At 41.3% G+C, this 22,876-nt stretch overlaps 1 protein-coding gene across 7 annotated transcripts in view; it reads left to right on the plus strand.

Moving 5' to 3' along the window:
* anks1ab (ankyrin repeat and sterile alpha motif domain containing 1Ab) overlaps positions 1 to 22,876 on the plus strand; it is a 43,848-nt gene that overhangs the window by 14,710 nt on the left and 6,262 nt on the right. For 3 of the 7 annotated variants that reach the window (XM_075461623.1, XM_075461624.1, XM_075461621.1), the window contains exons 3-12: positions 5,536 to 5,651; positions 10,255 to 10,353; positions 11,315 to 11,461; positions 14,944 to 15,051; positions 15,588 to 15,758; positions 17,111 to 17,248; positions 17,474 to 17,545; positions 17,732 to 17,815; positions 17,939 to 18,076; positions 20,057 to 20,233. In XM_075461623.1, the coding sequence (XP_075317738.1) occupies positions 5,536 to 5,651; positions 10,255 to 10,353; positions 11,315 to 11,461; positions 14,944 to 15,051; positions 15,588 to 15,758; positions 17,111 to 17,248; positions 17,474 to 17,545; positions 17,732 to 17,815; positions 17,939 to 18,076; positions 20,057 to 20,233 (1,250 nt within the window). Of the gene's footprint in view, positions 1 to 1,797; positions 5,652 to 10,254; positions 10,354 to 11,314; positions 11,462 to 14,943; positions 15,052 to 15,587; positions 15,759 to 17,110; positions 17,249 to 17,473; positions 17,546 to 17,731; positions 17,816 to 17,938; positions 18,077 to 20,056; positions 20,234 to 22,209; positions 22,309 to 22,876 lie in introns of all 7 variants that reach the window. The other 4 variants (XM_075461620.1, XM_075461619.1, XM_075461625.1 and 1 more) reach the window with 3 other exon arrangements.

The following is a 22,876-nucleotide window of genomic DNA, read 5'->3' on the forward strand; positions in this document are numbered from 1 at the left end:
AATAACGTCTCAATGAACTGCATATACACTTGCGTGACCGAACAAACAGCTAGCAACAAAAACATGTCCTCTAGGTGTCCCGCCATCGTTGGTTTGAAAAATTTGATGCAGACAGGTGTATTTAGGCCTACCTCCGACGCATGGCTTGTGCCTACGTCATTGTACACGCCCAGCATTTTATGTGTTTCGTGTGACGCTCTGCCACTAGGCAACGCCCCCGGAACTCAGCTTCAGGCGGCACGGATCAGCTAATACGCCAAGCTTTCACATTGCTCGGCGCGGGTCGAAGTGGCCATTTGGACCCGCGATGGTAGCGGATCTCAGTGTGAAAACAGCTATAGATTCAAGCTGACACTGATTTGGTGTATCATTGTTTGTTACTCACAATGTTCCACTTTATGCGAAATATAACCGTATTTTCTCCTCTTTGTTATTTTTTCTCCAGTCATCGTAAATCTCAATATCCTATTGATTTGATTGTAGGCTTCATCAAGTGTCCTTCAGGCAGGACGGTCGCAGAGCCAGCTGGCCTCGGCTCTTTGTTTCGGTGACACTCCAGAGCTGAAACAGTGAAAACTACCTCCCTCACATACGATGCTATGAGGAGGTTTCATCATATTATGTAATGGCTTTTCTCTGCAGCTTTGTGCATGTCTCATCAGATTTTTTTTGATAAAAATTTTATTAGTTATGCACAGTGTGCTTCATGGGTCACTAACATCTGCTGACCGCAGCAAGGTGTAACACCACGCAAGCTTTGAAGCAGCGGGAGACAGTCTGGAGTAAAAAAGAAAAGAAAAAGAAGGATTATTTAGACTTTAGGGCTGTAGCTAGCACCATTGCACCCGATATGGGATAATTGGCTGATTACTGTATATTTCTTCCATCACAAAGGCTGACAGTGACAAGTGGTAGTTAAAAAATGTGATTTACTGTTTCGATATGAAATGAAAATGACATCAGCTCATATGCTGAGGACATCTCTTTGTACTTTCACATGTTAAATTTTACTTTCAGCCATCAAGTGACTCAAGGAGTGCTAATTAGTTTTTAGTCTTGAGGACCAAAGCCAAGAATGTGACAGTAAAGGATTACCCTTTAATTTGATAATGTAATAATGTGTGTTACAATGAAGGAAAAGAGCAGACAATTTAAACAGTTACAAAATCCAAATGCTAGACAAGGTCAGAAAAAGGGAAAATAATTAAATAGATAAACAAAACCTCGCTTCTAAACATAGCATGTTTTTGATTTAGGTATAAATTAACTACATTTAAAGCAGTTTGAGTGTAAATTTAGGATTTTAATTACAACTTCACTTCTGGCTCACTGAGCTTTCTTGGATTAATTGCTATCTAACAAAAACAGTTAAGACCCGAAGTTACACATTACATAAGAGGAAATATGGTGTTTGTTTTTCATTCAACACTTACAGGTGTGCTATTTATAGTCTCTGTTTGAAGAATGGCTTGCTGAAAGTGTCCCAGATTCAGCTGAGTCATGCAGTCACTGCTCCGATTCTAATTGGAGATTGTGCACAAGTAGTTTTGGAGGTTGAGAGGATGCTTTTGTTTGCTGTTTTTGGATGGGTCTATGAGTAAGGACGTCATATTTCTTTTTCCTCAATGTAATGAAATGGAACACACTGATACCTGTCGGAGTATTCAGGAGAGGGTGGGAGAGAGGAGAGGCACAGAAGAGGAGGAATAACATAAATACATAAGCTTAATTTGTAAATTGTCTATTTTTTTAATTTGACCGACACCTTTTTGTATATTTCCATCCTTTTTTTTTTAGACATCCCCCCTCGTATCAGAAATCATGGATGGTAAGTAGCTTCTGGAAGCAGATTTCTAATCATCATATTTTTCAAAGTTGACAAAAGCTCTGCATTGTCAAGGCTGAGCAGTGAGTAAATGAGCTTAAAAGGAGAGAGGTTGTGGAAAGAAAGCACAGCTAACAGGAGTTTGTGTACAGGCGCACAGTGACATTCAAAGGAAAAGCGTCCGCCTTCAGTTTCCCTGAATTAATTCAGCTTTGCGGCTCATTTTCTTCAGTGCTTGGGTGTGTTGACAAGCAGCTAGTGCTTTTCTTTTGCTTTGATAAACAAGCATGGCTTAATGCAGGCACAGCTTCTACCTTTTCTTCTGTAAAGAGACCTATCTTGGTGCTCCTTGGAGCATCATAGTGCTCAAATAGTACAGAAACCCACTTAGATAGATATGACCGTTCCCAGTAACCCAGTTCACCAAACAGAGGGGCATTGGATACCCTGTAAGTCATTAATTAGGTCCATCCACTGTGGGAGGTGATGCTGTCCCATATGAATGGAAGTAATTGGGTGGGGTGGCGGACATTTTTAACATCCTTTGTCCAGATATTGTGTTGTAAAACCTGGGTTTACTTTAAGGCTCAGGAGGAAAGCCTAAAGAATGAAGAGGAGGAGTTGTAGTGAATCATAATTACTCCACTTCAATCCTTCTTACTTCCTATTACCATCTTATCTCCCCCAAATGTTTCATCGCCTGCTCCCTTATAAGTCTTTCTCTGAGTTATCTGCCTCCCTCTTATTCTCTCCTCCCTCTTTCTCGCCTCCTCTCTTCCCATCATTCTTCTCCTCATTCATTGCCATTCTGATATCAGCCTCTCTTCCAAATCAACAGTGCTGGTCTTTGTGCATGACTGACGGGTCACGTGCAACTGACCTGGCCTTTACCTGAGTGTTATTGCCAGAGCAGCGGTGGTATGGGTGGTCAATTACGGAAGAGTTTGAATCAATAGCCCTTCTTCTTTCTTGCCCTCTCTGCCTAAATGACTGGCTGACTACCCTATTTGGGAATGTGTTAGTTGATTGCAAGTTGCTTGAAATCCTGCATAATTACGCTCCGCCTGCAGCTGTACTCAGATAGCACCGGTATTGGACACAGTCAACAGCCACTGCCCTCCCCTTGATAGGTGGTAGGCTGCTAAAGTCTGTCTCTCTTGCCCCAAATCTATCTGAATTTTATATCATCTAACTTGTTCATCCAGGCTTTTTCCTGTAAGTACCTTCTGTTGTGCTTTCAAAATGGTTGATGTGACATGAACATCTGGAAGTACATAATGGAATGTGTCTCTTTTCTGTCATGCCACATAACTGAGTGAGATGGATTAGAGACAGGACTTAAATGTTCTTTCTCATCTCTTTGCTACAAGTGCAGTTAGAGACTGCTGACTTGAATCAATGCTGCCCCCCCTTGTCCTATCATCAAAGTAAGATGTAAATGAATTAAAGCCCTCTGGTATTAAGGAGGTGGTTTAAGGAGGCTCTTTGTTTCAATATCCCGTGTTAGCCAAAAAAAAAAACTGGTGTTGCTCCTGCAGAGCAGGAATGAGGCTCCATCATGCATCAACATTCAAGTCAAAGAATTGTGATTTTGGGCTCTCAGTGCTTGTTCCATGCCACTGATTGTGGTGTCCTTTCTTCATTGGCAAGATCAGAGCGACTGTGCAATTCTAATCAGTGCGGTGTAGGAAAAGAGCGGGAGAGGTGTGGGGTAAGGTTTGAGAAATGAGTTGGGTTGGACGCATTTGTATGCGAAAGAAAGAGGGGCAAGATAGAGAGGTAAAAGGGGGTAGAGACACAGATGACAAAGAGAGCGAAAGTGTGTGTGTGTGTTTTTATCTGTCTGTGTGTTTGAGAACGAGAGGCAAAGAGCGAGACGGAGTGCAGGAGAGCGCAAGCCAGAGAGGAAGAAAAAGGCAGAGGGAGGGGAATTGATATAGTGGGAGAGAGAGGGAGAGGTGGTTACGTGGAGCAGCACCCCACTTCATCAGGCAGCATACAGCAGCCCTGCAGTGCGATCACACAGCATGGGAATGGGGCTATGAGAACAAGAGAAGGAGAGCAGAGAGAGACCATAGAAAGAAGGAGGGGGGGGAGTTAAAAAGAAGAGCTTGAGGGATTTGTTTGGATGAAAAGGGGGAATGATCACTGAGTCTGTTGCCTGTCGTGGATGTTGGAAGAACGTGGCAGCAGAGGCTGAGGTTGAGGCAGGTCCGTGGTCCTCTGTGTTGAAGTGGCCGGCGTCATGCCCTGTGAGCAGTGAGGGGTAGCGTGTGTCTCTGTGTGTGTGTGTGTGTGTGTTCCAGGAACAGCTGCTGTAACCGCATCTGCGCTGCCTGCATGTCTCAGACAGGCAAGGGATGCAGCAAACCTCTGCCCTGAGCACAGAGACTGCTAGCTGTACCCAGCGAGGAGAAGAACCAGGTGGGCTGGGGTAGGAGTGGGGGGCTGCCTGCCTCAGAGGGGAGCTAGCTTAACCTGCGCTGTGGTCCTGCGGTGATCCTTGCTTCAGAGTCAAGAGACTCACCTGCCGTGTGTTGGATCTGAACCTGGATTTACTGCTTTGAGAGATGAGCAGAACGTTCTCTGGCAGAGGCGCACTGACAGAAGCCTGCTGAAGAGTGTGAATGCTGGGCAGCACAGGGAGCACTGGCACCACCAAGGACACTGAGCCTTTTTCCTCTGGCAGACAGCTTACCTGGAGCTTTATTAAGGAATATATACTTGGATTTGATTATGAATTGAGGAGTTTGGAATCTGCACACTGTGGAAATCCTAATCCAACGTTTCTTTGATGTAGGATTTACAATATGTCTACCTGATCGTACTCTGTGTGGCTGTGGAGTAAGGACAAAAATGATTTAAGCAAATGTGTATTCCTTGATCAAAAAGAACACAAGTACCTCAACAGTACTTTTGAATGCTGCTACCTTCATTAAATGAGCCTTGTCCTAGCTCTCAAAGAGGTTGACCAATGAAGCCATGGGACTCAGCCAGAGCTTTACAAGTATGTGGTGAAAACCCTGTCAGATTCATTTTGGGGGAACTGAATATATTTGTGTTACATCGTGATGGAGTAATTTCTGATTTTAGTATAAATGACAGGGGCATTTTTGGCATAGTGAATAATGTGTGATTTATGAAAATGTCGGACTTAGTGATGATTCAACTCAATTTCCCCTCAGCCTAAAAAAAATCCTACATTTTTTTTCATTTCTAGAGTTAAGTGTTATGTTTTTGGACTAGCTAGGGACTTGTTTTCACACTTGCTCATCTGCTCACTAAAGGAATGTTTAGTGAACCCTGTTTGTTGGAAGATGCCACAGTGGCTCAGTCCAACATAACTAATAGTACTAAGCTTCAGATGGGCTTCCTTCCCTGCACTACCTCCACCCTCGCCTCCAGTCAGTCACACTAACACCGGTCGGTGTAATATTAGGCTAGTCAGTCCCCTGCAAGGCCTGAGTGGCACCTGCAGCACGTCCTATCCTCCTCCTGTCTTTGAGTTTAGCTGGGCCCCCGCCTGTACTGTGGGAGCCCCACATTCCCGGCCTGGACCCTGTCTCCCCCCCACCCCGCCTGGTGCTGCTGCACTCGGCTCTGCTTCTGCTGGCCGAGGATGATGTGGCAATGCCATGTGTCGTCCTCTGAGTGCCGCTGCTACCGGCTGAACGGCTTCTCCCTGCTGAAGCGCTTCCCTCTCTCGGCAGATGGGGCGTGTGGTAAAGCCCTGGACCAGCCGGTGGGAGAGTGGCTGGAGCACGTGGGGCTGCCGCAGTATGAGAGCAAGTTCCTGCTCAATGGCTTTGACGACCTACGATTCATGGTGAGTCACCTGCAGCATGCCAACTCAGGGGTCAGTTCCACTTTACATCACACAGTCTCTGCCCTGTCAGCCCAGCTCCATTTGTCTTTTTATGTCATCACTCTGCTCACTCACCCTCTGCTTGTCTCTTAGAACCCCCCCCCCCCCCCCCCATATCTTTCACACTCACCCTTTCACCCACCCTGATGACACTTTCCCTTCTCCCCCTTTTTTAACTCCTCTTCACCTCTGTGAAGTGCATGGCCTGGTGTAGATTTATGGCTCCTGGCTGAATCATTTTAAAGAGTATGGGCTCCAAACAGCAGCAAGACAAATGACAACAAAAACACATTAGCTTTTTTTTGCCCAGCTTTTCCAATCATGCAGTCTCTTCTACTCTAAATTTCCCCGATAATGAATCATCTTATTTGCAGCCAGGGGACTCGACCTCGATGAGGACACAGTTAGATGATCAGGACAAACAATCCTCTGTCTATTCTAATACATTTAGCCTGGTTTCTCACCAACTCTCACTTAATTCTTTAACCATTTTCTTTTCTTTTCTGTGCTTTGCTAAGACTCCCTTGCAATAACTCTTCAAGATACGATTGTAGGTATGCTCTGGTGCTGTATTATGGACAACATACTCATGTCTAGTATAATTTAAGCACATGTTTTCGAGCAGATTACATTTTTTTGCTTTTAAATTTAATATTAAGTCTGTTAATAAATTATCAAAATCCAAATAATTTTCCACCACGGTGCTTAAAAAAACCCATGATCACACAGATATTTCTCTCTGCGAAACGTTGACACATTTTCCATAAATGGTTTTAAATATTTTAAACAACTACGTCAGATTACAGTTTAATGGTGTCATTCAGCTGCAGGACGCTCACAATCTGACTAAAAGTGTTATTGTGTTTCCCATAAAGAGCATTTCAAGGAAATGTAAGAAAACAGTACATTTTTCATCCACCTCTCATGTTTCTCTGAAGACATGGCTCAGTCGGCCAGAAGGGTATATGTGGACATTTCTCAGACCATAGAGCTGTATTAGTACCTGGGGCTCTACTGTATATTACATCTGTTAGTCACAGCTGAGTTCAGTTAAGTAAGACCAGTAAGCCCTGAGAAAAAGTTGTTCTATTCACAAAGTGTTCCAGTTGAGAAATTCTGCTCGTATCTCGTCTCTGTTTTTCTTTTTTGGTAAGGCTCCAGTTCACAATATGAATGGTGCTTAAGAACATGTTATCACTCCTACTACAAGGTTCAGATTCAAGCTTTAGATATGGGATTAGACGTAAGCTCATGTGGTGAAAACAACGCCATAAGAGTCATACTGTAAAGTTTATATTTAAAGTAAAGAAGTACTGATCCATTAAACAGTATCTATGCCCTTTACTATTATAAATCAAATGCCAAAGACTTATTTTAAATAATTTAGAGACTTTGCACCAGAGAATAGTCAAAGGTTTATTTTTAAACATTAAACTGCCAGCACGTGTTAACGATTCAATTATTTAACTATTAACCTCAACTCAAAGTACTTCCTGGGAGTGATTGTTGATCTCATACAACTTCTCTGCTTGTCCCAACTTTAAAATCTTTATTCCTTATCGCGTGGAAGTAAGATAATGTAAGATGCTGTGGCTCAAAGTACCAACGGAATCAAACCAATAGTTAAAATACATAAATCTCTACTATTTCTGACAAAAAAAAAACACATCACAGCAATAATATCCAATAATACAACCAATACCTATATCACTATATCTTGAGCCATATCTATATTTATTATGTATAGAGGAGATATAAATGATCAAAATGTGTTTATGTAAAAGGTCTTTGGAAAAAAAAAGTAAACTTTTGTCAATATCGGCTTCGATATTCCTCTTAGCTGTAATGTTGATGAAAACCTTCATTTGCACATATGATACAATCATTATGTATCACAGTAGAGTCACTTTTTAAATTGTAATGTAGGGATACAGTAGATCACTTTGTTAGCAAATTAAGAGGTACCTGCACTGAAATCCTGAAAATGTATTAAAGAAATGGCTGCTATCATATAAGCTGTACGTTAATATCTCTGCAGCCAAAACAAACTCTCTTTCATTGAGATGTTACTCCAAACTGTACCATTATCTGGAAGAGCAATTTTGTTTTCTGATTGGGTTTGAGTTCATGTTGGTAATTGATTCTGGGGAACAATGTGACGAGGACTGTGGGTCATCAGGCATTCAGATGTTCATTCTCATGCCACAACTAATGTGTGCTGAACTTAACATATCAAGGAGATGAATCGTTGGACTCACAAGGCAAATTACCCATGGATATTTACAAGGATGTGGAGGTTGAAAACAAGAAAAAGGTCAGAGTAGTCAGCCGAGCATTGTGAATTTTTAATATGGTGCCCTTTTAGATTATGCCAGACTTGGTTCACATGTGATCAATCAGAACCCATTTATAGGTTTCTTCACAAAGATGGTAAAAGAGATCAGTAGGACTGTGGTTCAATTTTAGTTAAGTTTGTTCGAGTTCCTTTGACCATAAGGGCTTTTGGAGTGTTTATCTTCCATCAAGGCCAGAGACTAACAAGAACTTATCAAGGTGGACCAATAAACGGCAATGTTTGCATATACATTTGTCAGCTCTCGCGCTGCATTAACATAATATAAAAAAGAATAGATAAATGCACACACAATGAAGCCCAGACAAAAGTAATATAGTAAGAAATATCCAACTACACGTGAGACTCAACTAAAAACAGGTTCTTTTACACACTTTTACAAGCCCAGAGGAAAATGAAAACCGTCCTCAGAGAAATTCTGCAGGGACACAAGACTCCGTATATGATCTTTTCTGTGCTCACAAACCAATTCTGCCGCAGCTGAAGATGCACTATACGGTGCAAAGTATCCTATCGGCCACCTACCAGCACTCACATGAGTCGGCAAGGCTCTCTGCATGTACTGATTACTCAGAGATGTGGCTTTTGAGGGATCATAAATTAATGAACAGCTGTGTGCCCATTCTCATCATTTTTACACGACATTTTGTGCTCCCTTCATGCTACCAGAAGTGGGGCGCTCATGACTTTCATTCTCTTACCCTTTGTTCCTACACATCTTATCTCATTCAAAAAAATTCAACACCATTATTTTCTCTTCTTTTTCATTTTTTTTAAGAAATAGGATCATGTTTTGTTGTTCTAATGTCCAAATGAAGGCGGGAATGAGGCAAGTTGTCAACAGATAACATTTAGAAGTTTCCCATCGTGCATTTACATTGTATCTGCCCTGCATTAATATTGCATCAGATTCTACAGCCCCCCTTTCCCTTTTCAAATGGTATAATGTGAAACTGAACATACATATTGTAACACATAAACCTTTTCTATTATGCCAACTGACTCTTGAAAAAGTAACAAAGTTAGATTTTCTAGACAATTCCACTGTTGGTCAGGCCAATAGAGCGGTTCTAGTTCACTGCCGCCCTAACTGAGTGCATTCAGTGAGATGAAGGACTTCTTCCATGGCTGCATCTGCAAGTCGTGTCTGATTAAATCAAACTACAATAGCTCATAAGCTATGTAAGAACTGAACCATACATTCCCGTCACATGTTTTCAAATGCAGCATGAAGTAATAAGTTTGTCTCCCGAGGCATCATAAAACTTCAGACTGTGTTAATAAAAGTGAAGGATCTATTTTAGGCCTCCGTTACGTCTGACCCCACTTCATTTTGACCTTTATTCTACCAATCAGTGAGTAACTGCACCCTGATACAGGCCTGTGGATCTGCTGCATTGTGCTCTGAAACCAATCCAGTGAGAGCAGACTGAGTAAAAACTACAGAACATTTAACATTCTCGGTTGGTGAGAACCAATTTGCAGCAGTCCACACAGGAAAAAAAGACATTAAAAAAAAACATTTAGCTCCACATTATCATGGTTCTTGTACTTTCATTACTGCTTTAAAAAAAATGGAAAAGAGATGGAGCTTTTAACAAATGTGGACATTTCCATGAAACAGACAAGAATCTGACGGATGTGGAATGCAATTATTGTCCATTGTCTCCATGTCCTGAATCAAGCCTTTCTTGTAAAAAGTTGCAAAGTGTGTCTGTAGGTATGTGTCCAACTATGAAACGCAGCAGCAAAGGGATCCTGTCGATGCTGCTGCTGTTGTGGAGGCTTTGTTCCCTCTGAGTCCCACCAGATTAGATTGATTACTGTTGGCACGCACAATTTATTTGACTTCATTGTCCTCCCACTCTGTTGTTAGTGCTTGTGTCAGAGATGTGCATATTCTGCATGTGTGCATGTTGTGTATTTTAAGAGCAGTTACATTTTTACCCTCTTATGTAGTGTTGAACAAGTGGGGTTCCTTTTTTGACAAGACTGTATAAGTCCTGTACAGATGCAGTTTGCATTCATGTGTGTGTGTTTCTGCATGTGAATGTGATGTCATAAATGACAGATCTTTACTGAACTTTCTGATTTTCTACAATATATTGTCACCGTGCATGAGTGTGATTGTTTGCATGCATGCATCTTATGATTATGTCTGTGTGTGAATGTGTTTATTTGCGTGTTTCTCTCATGTTTGTGCACATGCAGGGAAGTAACGTGATGGAGGACCTAGATCTCAGAGACATGGGCATCACTGACCCAGGACACAGAAAGAAAATCCTCCATGCGGCACGTAGCTTGCCCAAGGTACTTGGTATTATAACTTATACCCAACACAGAGAGAACAGGAGTGAATGCTAACATCAGCATGCTAACATTCTGAAAAACATTACAAGCTTTGTTTAGCTTGTAATTGTTTGCTACACAAAGTTGTTAGCCTTTAGTATAGAAGGTTTTCTTGCTTACAAATATTACTGCGTGTGTGCAGATCCGGAGGAGCAGAAATGTTGCTATTGGCTGTCGCAAGATTGTTGTTATAAGCGTCTTTGTTATTTTACATTTTACATTTTCATCGTTTGTTTGCTCAGTAATGAAATAACTCAACCATAAGCCATTGGCTTTGTGTTTCTGCTCTTCTTTTTTGACAATCCAGCAGCATGGTGGTAGCATTAGCTTCTCTGGGCTAAATAAGTACAAATATTCATCACATGGCTACTTTACAATCTGTCACATTTAACAGAAATCACAGCTTCTGTGAACACAATGTAGGGGACAGCTGCCTTTGTCCGCGACAGTGGCCGGCAGTGAGTTCATTCTTAGCTTGGATGGCTATGATCAATAAATTTGTTATCAAATATGCTGAGAAATTACGAGACCTTGACAACAAATGGTGAAACATTTTCAAGTGAGTAATTGAAGAGCCTATTCTACATGCCTCAGTGTTCAAAAGAAAATATGAGTATCTAAAAAATCCCTAGATGCATTAAATTATCATTTCTATCTGTTTAGCTGCAAGAGATGGTGTAATGACACAATTTTTGCATTTTGAGGCATGGAGTGGGTATTGCAGAAGCTTTGCTGCCTTTGGGACTTAAGGAGCAATCCGTCCTTTTACTGGCCTGAATAGATGAAATAGATAAAAAATCAGTCATAGTTCAGAATTAGTTGTAGAATTAGTAGAACTGAAATTAAAATAGGAGAGAAGATAATGTCCCCTCGTTTTTAAGTTTAAATCATCGTTTACTTACATGCCTCTTTCTCTCTGTAGGTAAAAGCACTGGGCTGTGATGGCAGCACATCTCTCGTCTCCTGGCTGGATGGCCTTGGCCTGCATGAATATCTCCCCAACTTTCTTTCAAATGGCTACCGCACACTGGAGTGCGTTAAGAACCTGTGGGAGCTGGAGATTGTTAATGTAAGAATACACTGATTATTCACCCTGTGTTGATGGACTCACTGAATGTGCATATTGATCAGCTTTCAGATCTTTGACGTTATGGACCTTTTCTCACATACTGGTTGCCTCAGTGACAAGGACACCTGGATTTGTGGCTTGAGTATGAAATTCAGAGGCTCTTGAAAATGCAGCGCTCAGATATCGGAGAACTGCTCACTGATGGTAGAATTTGCATAAAACATTTTCAAAATGACTGAGTAATTAATAGATAACTGAGAGATAATGCAAATTTAGGAGGAAAGTGACTGATGACTAGAAAAGTCTTAATTTGGTTTTATGGAAATAGTGTAACATTTTATGATAATCAGAAATTACTGAGGAGGACTTATCTATATGGGGCTAATGCAATGTCCAGTTTCAGCATGTGTGCAAACACTGACGTGTGTATTTTCTAGCTACCTCATCAGGAGCTTTTCTGGTATTATTGCTGAATTTGTTGCTGAAGCTGGTCCCCATGAAGCAGAACATAATTTGTGGGGTCCTGGTTAAGGTTAGGGCTACGGTGTGAACTGAGATTAGATGAAGGTTAGTTAGGAATGAACTGGTTATGGTTAAGATTACAGTTTGGGTCAGGTTGTCCACAATGAATACATGTCAGTGGACCAAAGCCTGACGCTAACTTATACAGACGTCCAGTAAATGTGGAAACCAAACCAAACAAAACAGTTTGTGTAAGTGTGTGTATTCAGAGAGCTGTGTTTTCCTGATGGCCTTTTATGGTAAATCTGAGGGTTTGGAATGGGATCAATGGAATCTGGAACAGATTGGAAACAGAAGGTGTACAGAAGGAAAAAAAAAGAAAAGACAAACAACGATTATCCTGAGTTACTAAGTACATTATCTTCACTTTATCAAAACTTTCCATCCATCCATTTTCTATACCGCTGAATCCGTCGGTCGGGTCGCAGGGGGGCGGAGCCTATCCCAGCAGTCAATGGGCGAGAGGCGGAGTACACCCTGGACAGGCCGGCAGTCCATCACAGTGCCACACAGAGACAAATGAGACAAACAACCATACACGCTCAGACTCACTCCTAAGGACAATTTTAGAGACACCAATTAACCTAACATGCATGTTTTTGGACAGTGGGAGGAAGCCGGAGTACCCGGAGAGAACCCACGCATACACGGGGAGAACATGCAAACTCCACACAGAAAGGCCCCAGCTGGGAGTTGAACCTGGAACTATCAAAACTTTCATTTATTTATTTTTTTTATAATAACTTGAAACAACCAGAAACATGAAAATTCAATTCAATTCAATTCATTTTTATTTATATAGCACCAAATACAACAAATGTCATCTCAAGGCACTTAAATAATAAAGTCCAATTCAAGCCAATTGGAATTCAATTCATTGTAATCATAATTATTTATAGAAATAATCCAATTCATTCATACAGAGCCAATTCAAAAACAATTTCCTAGCTAAGGAAAACAACAGATTGCACCGAAACTTCTCTTCAGTCCAGTCTCCCATCATGAGCGTGTCTGAGGCGACTGTGGGGAGAAACGACTCCCTTTTAACAGGAAGAAACCTCTGGCAGAACCAGACTCAGGAAGGGTGGCCATCCGCCTCGACCAGCTGGGGTTTCAGAAGACAGAAAGGGAGGGGGGGGCACTGTAACACCATTCAAAGGATATCTGTTGGAACAGGGAAACACGAGTTAATGACCACAATAATGTCACATATACATAATATCATTTGAGAAATTAAACAGGGGAAAAAGAGAGTAAAGTGAGGAAAGGTGTGACAGATGAGCTCCCCCAGCAGTCTAGGCCTATAGCAGCTTAACTATGGGATGTTTCAGGATCACCTGAGCCATCCCTAACTATAAGCTTTATAAAAAAGGAAAGTTTTAAGCCTGGTCTTAAAAGTGGAAAGGGTGTCTGCTACCCGGACATTTCCCAAAATCTCTCTGGGGATGATCAATCAAGTAATTGTGTCTGTAAGAGTCCCAAATCAAACGAGTTGAGAAGTACTCCACTATAAAAAAAACTTTATTTTTGGTTTCATTATGTACACACCGTGTACTTTAATTATTTTTCTCTATACTTGGTGAAATGACTCCAACAGGTTGTTTCTTAAAACAAAAATGAATAAAACCCACTTACTGTAACATCACATGGCACAAATAAGCCCCAAATAAGTTTGCACTGATGTCAGATATCCCATTAAACAAGACTGTAAAAATGATTCCCGCTTTGTGGCGAAGATGGTACCATGGATGTAACAGACAATCAGATAAAGAGGGCAGATTATCCAAGATGTTTGATGTGCAATCAAAGAGCAGTGTGTGAGCTGAGAATGAGTGTTTGTAGAGTTCATATTGCTCATGTTTGTTTGTGGGCCTGGGCCATGCAGAGACACCGGTGATTAAATAGCAGAAACAGCTGCAGTAGCAGCAGCAGCCAAGCACACTGCCAATGCAGCGCGAGAGGGATGGTGTCCAGCACACTGCGATGCAGAAAGATGGGGGTGTGAGTGTGTGGGGCACATTACTTTCAGTGTGCAGAGTAGCAGAACTGCCTCTGAGCATCTTGGCAGAGCTCACTTTGCCCATTACATTTCCTACATCCTCTTCAGCATATTACAGCAAATGGCATCTGGCTTCAAGGTGATCTATGAGCTACGTTACGGTCTCATACAGTCCCAGGGGTCTTTTTACAAACCCCATGCGTACTGGTCTCACTGGGATTTTGTAAACAGTGATGATGAAAACAACACAAGAAATCAAACGTGCAGACCAGTCGCCTCTTCTGTCTCTGGCTCACTGAGCAATTAATTGAAGTCAGACAAAGAATTCTATGAGCCTGTTCTGGAAAAGGTTTGTACCGGGAACATAATTGCAAATGTAACATTAATCACTCGACATCCACCCCTACAGGATGAGCGTGAATGTTAATGACCAATTATGCAAATATCCAGTATTAAGATAATGGGTTTTGACTCCATATATTAACCTATGCTTCCTCCTGTGAGGGTTTTAGACACATGAAGTGACACCACCTTTGAAAGTTGTTTAACAGGACAGAGATACTCAGGGTAGACATATTGTAGTGCTATGATACTATAAAATACAAACATGTTTAAATAATGAAAACTGAAATGCATCCGTCTATATTACAGTTTATTATCTTATAAGTCGGTATATGGTCTTCTCTGTCCAAAAACGGCATGTGAATTATCGAGTGTCTCTAGAAGGACACAGTGATGTGTTTTAGGCTTATGGCGAAACAGATTGAGGCTGAATTATTGACGAAAGTCATTTCTGTTTGCCTGTGGATGCTTGCCAGAGGAGGATGCAAGCCATCAAGTCTTTCAGTGTATTTTGGATGTATCTTTATTAGCTTTGTCTAGATAAATTCTTGTGTATGAGATATTGATGTGATGGTTCAGTGGAAGTACTCATCTTTTGCCCTCACATTGTCCTCTCTAGGTTATTAAGATTGGTCCTTTGGGCCACAGGAAGCGGATCATTGCATCTCTAGCAGAGAGGCCTTATGAAGAGGCTCCCTCCAAGTCCCGTCGCCTGTCCCCAATAATGGTAAGGAGAAAATATAAAGTTGACTTTCAGTGCCTTGTCTTTATTGTTACAAAAGTGTTTTGACAGTCCATTGATATCTGCTAAATTCACAAAAATGTGTCCTCAGTATAACCTTTATTTATTGTCACTTGTGTTAATGTTTGTTTATTTGAAATTGCTTAAAATTGGTTGGCAGTTATTGGTACATTTCATCAGAGATTGATGCCTGAGAGTAAAGAGTAAAGTAAAAACATGGTGAGCAGTATTTCTGTGCCGACATGTTTTTGTGAGAAAACTTCTGTTTCTGGAGATGGATGCCTAAATTTGGAATGAGATTCTTCGATATTATTATGTTCACAACAGTCAAATGCTCAGGGTTGATTTCCCAAGCAGATTAAACAGGGCTAAAAGGAATCGAGATTCTACATGGAAGAGGCTCTTTTTGTCAAGGATTAAGCCTCGATAAAGATGAGGGAAAGCAGCCCATGTAGACAATGCAGTCTAACCATTAATCTGCTCTGTGTGTGTGTGTGTGTGTGTGTGTGTGTGTGTGTCAGTTCCATGACCTTCTGTCCCAGAACACATCTCCCCTCAGTCAGATGGATCCCTACACCAGCCGCTCCATGGACACGCTCCTCCCCCTGCCTGAGTCAGACCGCAGGCGGAGAGGCATCGACCAGGACTGTAGCGTATCTCTGCGCTCTTATAACGAGAGGCCGCGCTCCGTAGTGAGTTCAGCCTTCTTTCACTTGAATCATTGTTCAGGAAACCATCTGCTCTCTCTTATTTTCAGTCAATTAACAGCAGAAAATGATCAGAGGCTGCCTCACAGAGACATAGCTGTTGTGTCCATGCGTCATGGTGTAAAACTCAAAGGAGTATTAAGTTTGGACGAGGAATGTTGTATTTTCTAAATATTCATCACCAGAATAAAGGAGTCTTTTGATTAGTCGAGTATTTAATTTGATGATTTGACCAAAAGTTACATTTTTGTCTGGTATTTTGTTAAACTTGTCCACAATAGTTCTATAGATTTCATGAGTAAAATGTGGCAAAGTAGCTGAAAATGTGCAACTAGTTACACATAGGCCTATTCAGGACACTCTTAAGTTCAGCAAGCTGACAATCCCTCAGGGCTGGTTGATTTGGTTTCATTTATTCGAGTTTCATTATATCAAAACATGGAGAATATATCCAAAAGAACAGAAGGAATGAACTGTTGTTCAGTCCTTCTGTGTTGGCAAAATTGCACCAAAGAAATAAATGACTTAATTTGTAACTTTTGTACTTGCATAGAATCATTTGTTTGGATATAAATGTGAGTATGGTATCACTGAAATTGAAAACATATTGAATTATTGTCCTGCCCCACAGCTGTTTATAAACTTTATTGACTGCCGCAAAGGAATTTCAGCGTCCCTGAATTTCTTGGGTTATTCTGTGAGAGAGTAAACCAAGAATAATTCAGTGATCAAATTTTAGCCTTTGCTAAAGGTCAAACCACAGAAACAGAAACAGTTATGTTGGCATGCCTGGTATCTGACTCACTGAGGCCAAAGAGAAAAAGCAAAGGAGCTTCCATGAATAAGGACGATATTGCACTGCTCAGGAAGCCTGACTTGTTAAATCAATGCTTTTCCTAAAACCTTGTTATTACATTTTACTCTGACAAGTGATTTATGAAAGAGCCGAGCACATCCTACAGACCTAAAGGCCCAACGTTATTGAATATTTATAAGCCTTCAAGCATATCAAAAACGACTTCCTCTAAAGTGCTGACCACACATACCTCAACTGTTCTCACAAATGTACAACGATAAGAAGTCTTTTAACTCACCAGCTTGACTGAGACACACAAATTTGGATTTGGATTTAAACAGGCTTCAAGACTGCTTACAAAGTAGAGCAAAAAAACACATCTTCCCACTCGACCTGAACCATACAGAGTGAGATGTACATTAGATGTGTGAAAAAAAGGCTTCTAACTCAAAGAATGGGCAGGTTCTCTGCTACCAGAGAGAATGTCATTGGTACATCATTTGTATTGCCTTCTCCGACCTCCGATAATATGTTTCTGCAGGACAGACACAGCGAACGACACAAAGAGTCTCGTTTAAACCTCCGGCCGCCGAGCCACTCTGCCACGTACGCCACAGTGTCCGCCTGGCATCACCAGCCTGAGAAGCTCATCCTGGAATCCTGCGGGTACGAGGCAACAGTAAGTCACCTTCACAATCTTCAGCACAGAAATAGAGTCTCGATAAACAAAATGGATGAAAATATGACAACGTTAAGCATCTCTGTTGTGAAACAGAAGCCAGACTGTTTAAATTAATGATTGCAACTTTTTGTGTTTCTTTTGAGCGATGTATATTTGACTTATGATGCGTTGATATCAGGGACAAAATTGTGTCCTTAATCGTGTTTTGATTCTCCCTCCTAGTATCTAGGATCAATGATAATCAGGGATCTACGAGGAATCGAGTCCACACAAGATGCCTGTGCTAAAATTAGAGTAAGTATTTCTGAAGATCTTTGGCTGATCGTTTGGTTGACAATAGCAATCAATACATTTTCAGATAACAATGGTCATAAAATAAAAGGACTAACCTGTCGTATATGCAGCTGACAACCATCCTTGTCATTTTAAAACTGATGGTACAACAAATGATTGAGTTTAAATAATTTCTGTCTGTTCCAGAAATCAAAGGATTCAAAAAAGGGTCCAGTTGTCATACTTTCCATTACCTATAGAGGGGTCAAGTTCATTGATGCAGCCACAAAGGTACTGTAGAATATATTTGTGTGTTTTGTTGCTTATTGATCTGTCCTACTCAAACACTGCAGTTGACAGTCCATTTGTGGTTGATTTCCCGCTCACTTCACTCCTTTACTTCATCTCCTTTAGACTATAGTTGCCGAGCATGAGATCAGGAACATCTCATGTGCCGCCCAGGACCCAGATGACCTTTGTACGTTTGCATACATCACCAAGGATCTGAAGAGTGGCCACCACTTCTGCCATGTCTTCAGCACTGTGGAAGTGGTAAGAAACAAAAGCTTTTGTAGCAAGCAACGGAAATCTGAACAAATTCAAGCAGCTGTTTGTCAAGTTGTATGTAAATCATTTGTGAAAGTGAATGTTCGCTGTGGGATTTAAGGCGCCCTGCAGTTAAACCTGCCTGCAATCGTCCTGGGGACATTGTTTTCTTGATCGGCTCATCAGAGGGCTTGATTTGAGTCCCACTCCTACCATGTGGGACGAATCCATGTACAAGCACAGATTATGTAGTGATTTGTGTGTCCCTCTGTGGAGGGAACCTCCTTTCTAATATGATTCATTAAGCTTACATTGGCATTAACTATATGAATCTATTTTTTTTTCTTTTTAAATACTTGTCTGTCCACTTATATCATCTCGCTTTGCATTGTGGGTGGTAGTGATACAACTGGACCCTACAGTGAGACAAGTATGATCTCTGTTTGGCCTCCGTTTAGATCCCAACGCAGTGTAACTGCTGAGCAAAGACTCATGGGATTGTTGTGATGAAGTAGTGATTCGGTTCTGTTGTGTTTGGGCTTTGGTTCTTATGGTTTTTGAGCTTTGAGTGGCTGAAATGTGTGTTGAATATACCAAACAATAACCAATCACAACTCAGGGCTAAAGGGGAACTGGAACACTGGGCTAATACTGCGCAGACCGTAATGAGCGGTATTATAATCATCATCCAGCTGCATTATGTTGCTGGTTCTGACTCGCTTTTGTAGTGACAAAGTTATCAAAAGGATCAGGTAAGATCCATTTAAACAGCTCTTTAGAAAGTTGTTCTTGCTCCTCATGTTTTATTGGAAAGCTGTGAAGACTCACTTTACTTTGCTTGCTGTGTTTTGGCTCAAATCTCCAACCTAACACAGCACCACATGCTGGCTTGTAAAAGTGTTGACTTAAATTGGTTATTTAAAGTGTGACTGTCGAGCTTGGTCACTGAACATCATCATCGAACCCAGAATGCATTAAGCATGCAAAGAGAGGGCTGGATCTGTAGTCCAAAATATTTGATCAACTTTGAGGATTGTTTTAAAAAATAGTTTTCTGTTTTTAATGACATATTCTTTTAGGAGAAGGTTATTAGAGCATATTAAAGCCTAAGTGTTATTAGTCTGGGTTTGTTTTAACTGAACTGTGTTGCTGAAAGTTACAGGGCCACAAGTCTTATTTGAACTGAACACAAATCAAAATCAAAACAAATTTATTTGTATAGCACATTTCATGTACAAATAATTCAAAGTGCTTTACATAAAATAAAAGCATTGCAGCAGGGAGTGGAAGAAGCATTAAAAATACTTAAAAGAATATAAAGAGAAACAAATAAAATAATTTAAATGAATTTAAAAACAAGCAACAGCCTAGATAAATTAAAAGATAGCGTGCAGATTTCATGCATAGACACATGAGAACAGAAATGTTTTTAACCTGGATTTAAAAATGTCTCCATTTGGTGAAAGTTTAATCTCCACTGGCAGTTTGTTCCACTTGTTTGCAGCATAACAGCTAAATGCTGCTTCTCCATGTTTAGTCTGGACTCTGGACTGGACCAGCTGACCTGAGTCCTTGGATCTAAGAGCTCTGCTGGGTTTATATTCTCTGAACATATCACAGATGTATTTTGGGCCTAAACCGTCAGCAGGCTTTTAAAACACAGCTTTCCCTTCCTCTCAAACAAGAGCTAATGGATGAATAAACATCTAGCAATTATCCAACAAATGAAAAGCTTGGGTCAAGCATTTGTAAAGCTTGTTGAATGTTTAACTCCCAACAAAGACTGTCACAGATTCAGGAGCTTTTAAAATGGCCTTATACAGTTAACCCCACTATGAAGTCAAGCTACGGTAACATCTGGTGTTTAGTCAACTGTCATGAGTTAAAATAAACTGTACACTGTTTTTTTTGCTAATCTTACTTTACATTCAGTGTCAGTTGATTTGAACGTTAAAGTATTTTTTTATTTTTTTTAATCAAACGCAGACACAGACCTACGAGATCATCTTAACCCTGGGACAAGCGTTTGAAGTGGCTTATCAAATGGCAGTTCAGGCCAGGGCGAGACAATATGTGCCCCCGTCATCTCTGGGCTCAGAGTTCATGGAAACCAAAACCAGCCGTCCAGTGTCTCAGTCATGGAGCAGCGCGCGACGATCGGCGGTGAGTACTGACGTGTGCGCCTCTTTTGTTGTGAATGAATGTTGAATGCGCTCTCCGACTGCAAGGTCCACAAGGTGGGTAGAAACATGCTGTTGCACAGCCATCATTCAGAAAAGCTACGCAGACCTCATGACCGACTTTTCCTCCACTGCTGAACCCCCCCCCCCCCCCCCCCCCCCCCCCCCCCCCCCCCCATGGGCAGTGTGTGGCAGAAAGTGATGAGTCATCACTTCACTGCCAGCCTCATTACATACCCCACAGCTCTGAGAGTCCTTCCGATCAGGGGATATTTTCTCTGTGTGCATATGAGAAAAGTGATGAATGAAAGTTTTATTTGTTGCTCACAGGCAGGTGATTGATTTCCTCTGGGACTTTCATCAGGGCTCAGCCCCCCCCCCCAACTGCACACACATTTAGACTTGCGCTGTCTTGCGCTCTCTGATTGAGAGTGTTGCTAAAATGTTTACGTAGATCCTCAGTGACGCATTGATGTATTAACCTCTGAGGCGGCATATGATAAGCTTTCACTCATCACTGTCACCCCAGAGCGCGAGCATGCTGCTTGACCGCACGCTTATGCAGAGACGCTAATCATTTAGCTTTACTGCCTCTAAAGGCAATATGCAGAGTGATCCCAGAGCTGCATAATGAGCCTGTCTTGGTGTTTAAGTTGTAGATGAGGGGCGGACTGATTTCTGTCATCTGCAGTTTGTATTGATGCTCTTGTTGCTCCAAAATGCATTAGGTTGAAACTGAAACTGTTTTTTTGTACATTCTCCCCAAGGAGCTGTTTAATGTCTGTTAAGCCCTGTCGCACGCAATCCCAGTTATTACACTCATCAAGTTTTCTATTCTCACAGGGCAGATATACCATAATGTAAAAGTTTCTCATTTACAACTGACACTAGCTGATTTGATCTACTGCAGTCATCAATTAATTAAGCAAACATTAGTTCCCTGAGTGTCCGGCTTACATTTTAATGCATCCAACTGAAGTGTTTTAAAGCTGTAAAGCGATCTTAAGTATGCTTTTGATTGCTGCATTTACAGTATCGTGAGAAAAGACTGCATGTCCCCTGCAAAAAGTCAGCCAACTCATCACCAGATGAAGCATGTGGCAGTCATGGAAATGAACACAGCCCATTTAATCCAAGTGTGTCAAGTATGATTTGGAAAGCCACACCCTCACTTTTTGTTTTAAAATAATTAGAAAAGGCTTTTATGGTGATGTCTAATTAGTGGGTTTGCCAAATGCGATACTCCCTTGAGTAAATTTGGCAGGAGTGTAAATGTTGATGGCCTAAAAGAGACAGAAAAGCTACAGAGATGCAAAACAGCTAAACTGTGTCACAAGATTACAAAACAACTATGACGTGGTGCGACATGATCACAGAGGTGCAAACCACCAAATCAGTGCAACAAAATGACCCCAAAGAGATGTATGAGGGTCAAAGTGAGACACAAATCTGACCAAAATGGGTAAAAAAAAAAAAAACAGATGTGCCAAATATGTGCAACATATACAGCTGGAGACACACAATGACCGCAGATGGTATCTGCACTGTCTGCCATTATTTTGTGTCTCCGTCTGTTCTCGGTAGGATGAGCGAAGGATTTTTCACACGTCTTTGCTCACTGTTTCATAATCCTTCCATGTTAGCCGTGCATGCAAAGAGTTGCTGCTTCTGATGAAACAAATGAACACACTGTCTAATCATTTACACTCTGCTCCACCCCCCAAATTTCCACTTTTACTACAGCCACGTGCACACCATACAGCGAAATCCAAAGCACCACAGTCCCGCCATGCCCAACTGTGATTGGACGGCCACTACTCAGAGTCTAAGTGTAGTGACAGTCATTCACAGGAACTTGGATTTCTTCGCTGTCCATTCAATGCAATGAAACGCTTTGCCTCCTTTCTATTCTTTTTAACATGTCTTTGTTCTTGTCTTCTTGGTCCTCCTGCCTCCCAGGGTGCTCCTCTGCTCGAATGCCGCTGCTGTCACTGTCACACGTGTACTACCCACCGTCCTTCCTTCCTCCCGTTGCACTCTGTTAGCCCTGGAGTCCAGGTCCTTCTCTTTCCTCTATTCAATCCTCAGTCATTATTCATCTGCTTACACACCAAATCCCTCCCTTACTTTTTGTTCTTGTTGTTGGGATGCTGCAGTGCACTTCTGTCTCTTTTTTCTTTTGGTTCTCAATATTTTAACCATAAACCTCCCCCCTCATCCCTTTACTTTTCCATCTCTCATCTTCATTTACATTTTAGATTTTAAAAATGCATTTAGCTGAAGCTCTGTGGTTAAACACATCCAGGGAAGACAGGGTTTCTTGATGTGAATTACCATCTTTATAAAACTTGTCAGTGAGGGTTTAATCCATTGCTACAACGTGATAGTTGAAGCTGTTTCTGTTGAACGGTTTTTAAATGTTTCTCAGTTTTTGTGTATTCTGTATCAGTGTCATCCATCAGCAGGGAATGTTCCAAAGACAAATGCTTGCCCTGAGGTTTTTTTTAGCCATTTAAAATTCACATGTAGCTCTAAGTAAGTTCATCAGCATACTGTATGAGGGAATGGTTCTCGACTGTCCATGCTATGCCTGTAGCCAGTGGTGTAGCGCACATGTTGCTTTGCA

Source organism: Odontesthes bonariensis, chromosome 3 (assembly GCF_027942865.1).
Source record: "Odontesthes bonariensis isolate fOdoBon6 chromosome 3, fOdoBon6.hap1, whole genome shotgun sequence".
Lineage (NCBI taxonomy): Eukaryota > Metazoa > Chordata > Actinopteri > Atheriniformes > Atherinopsidae > Odontesthes > Odontesthes bonariensis.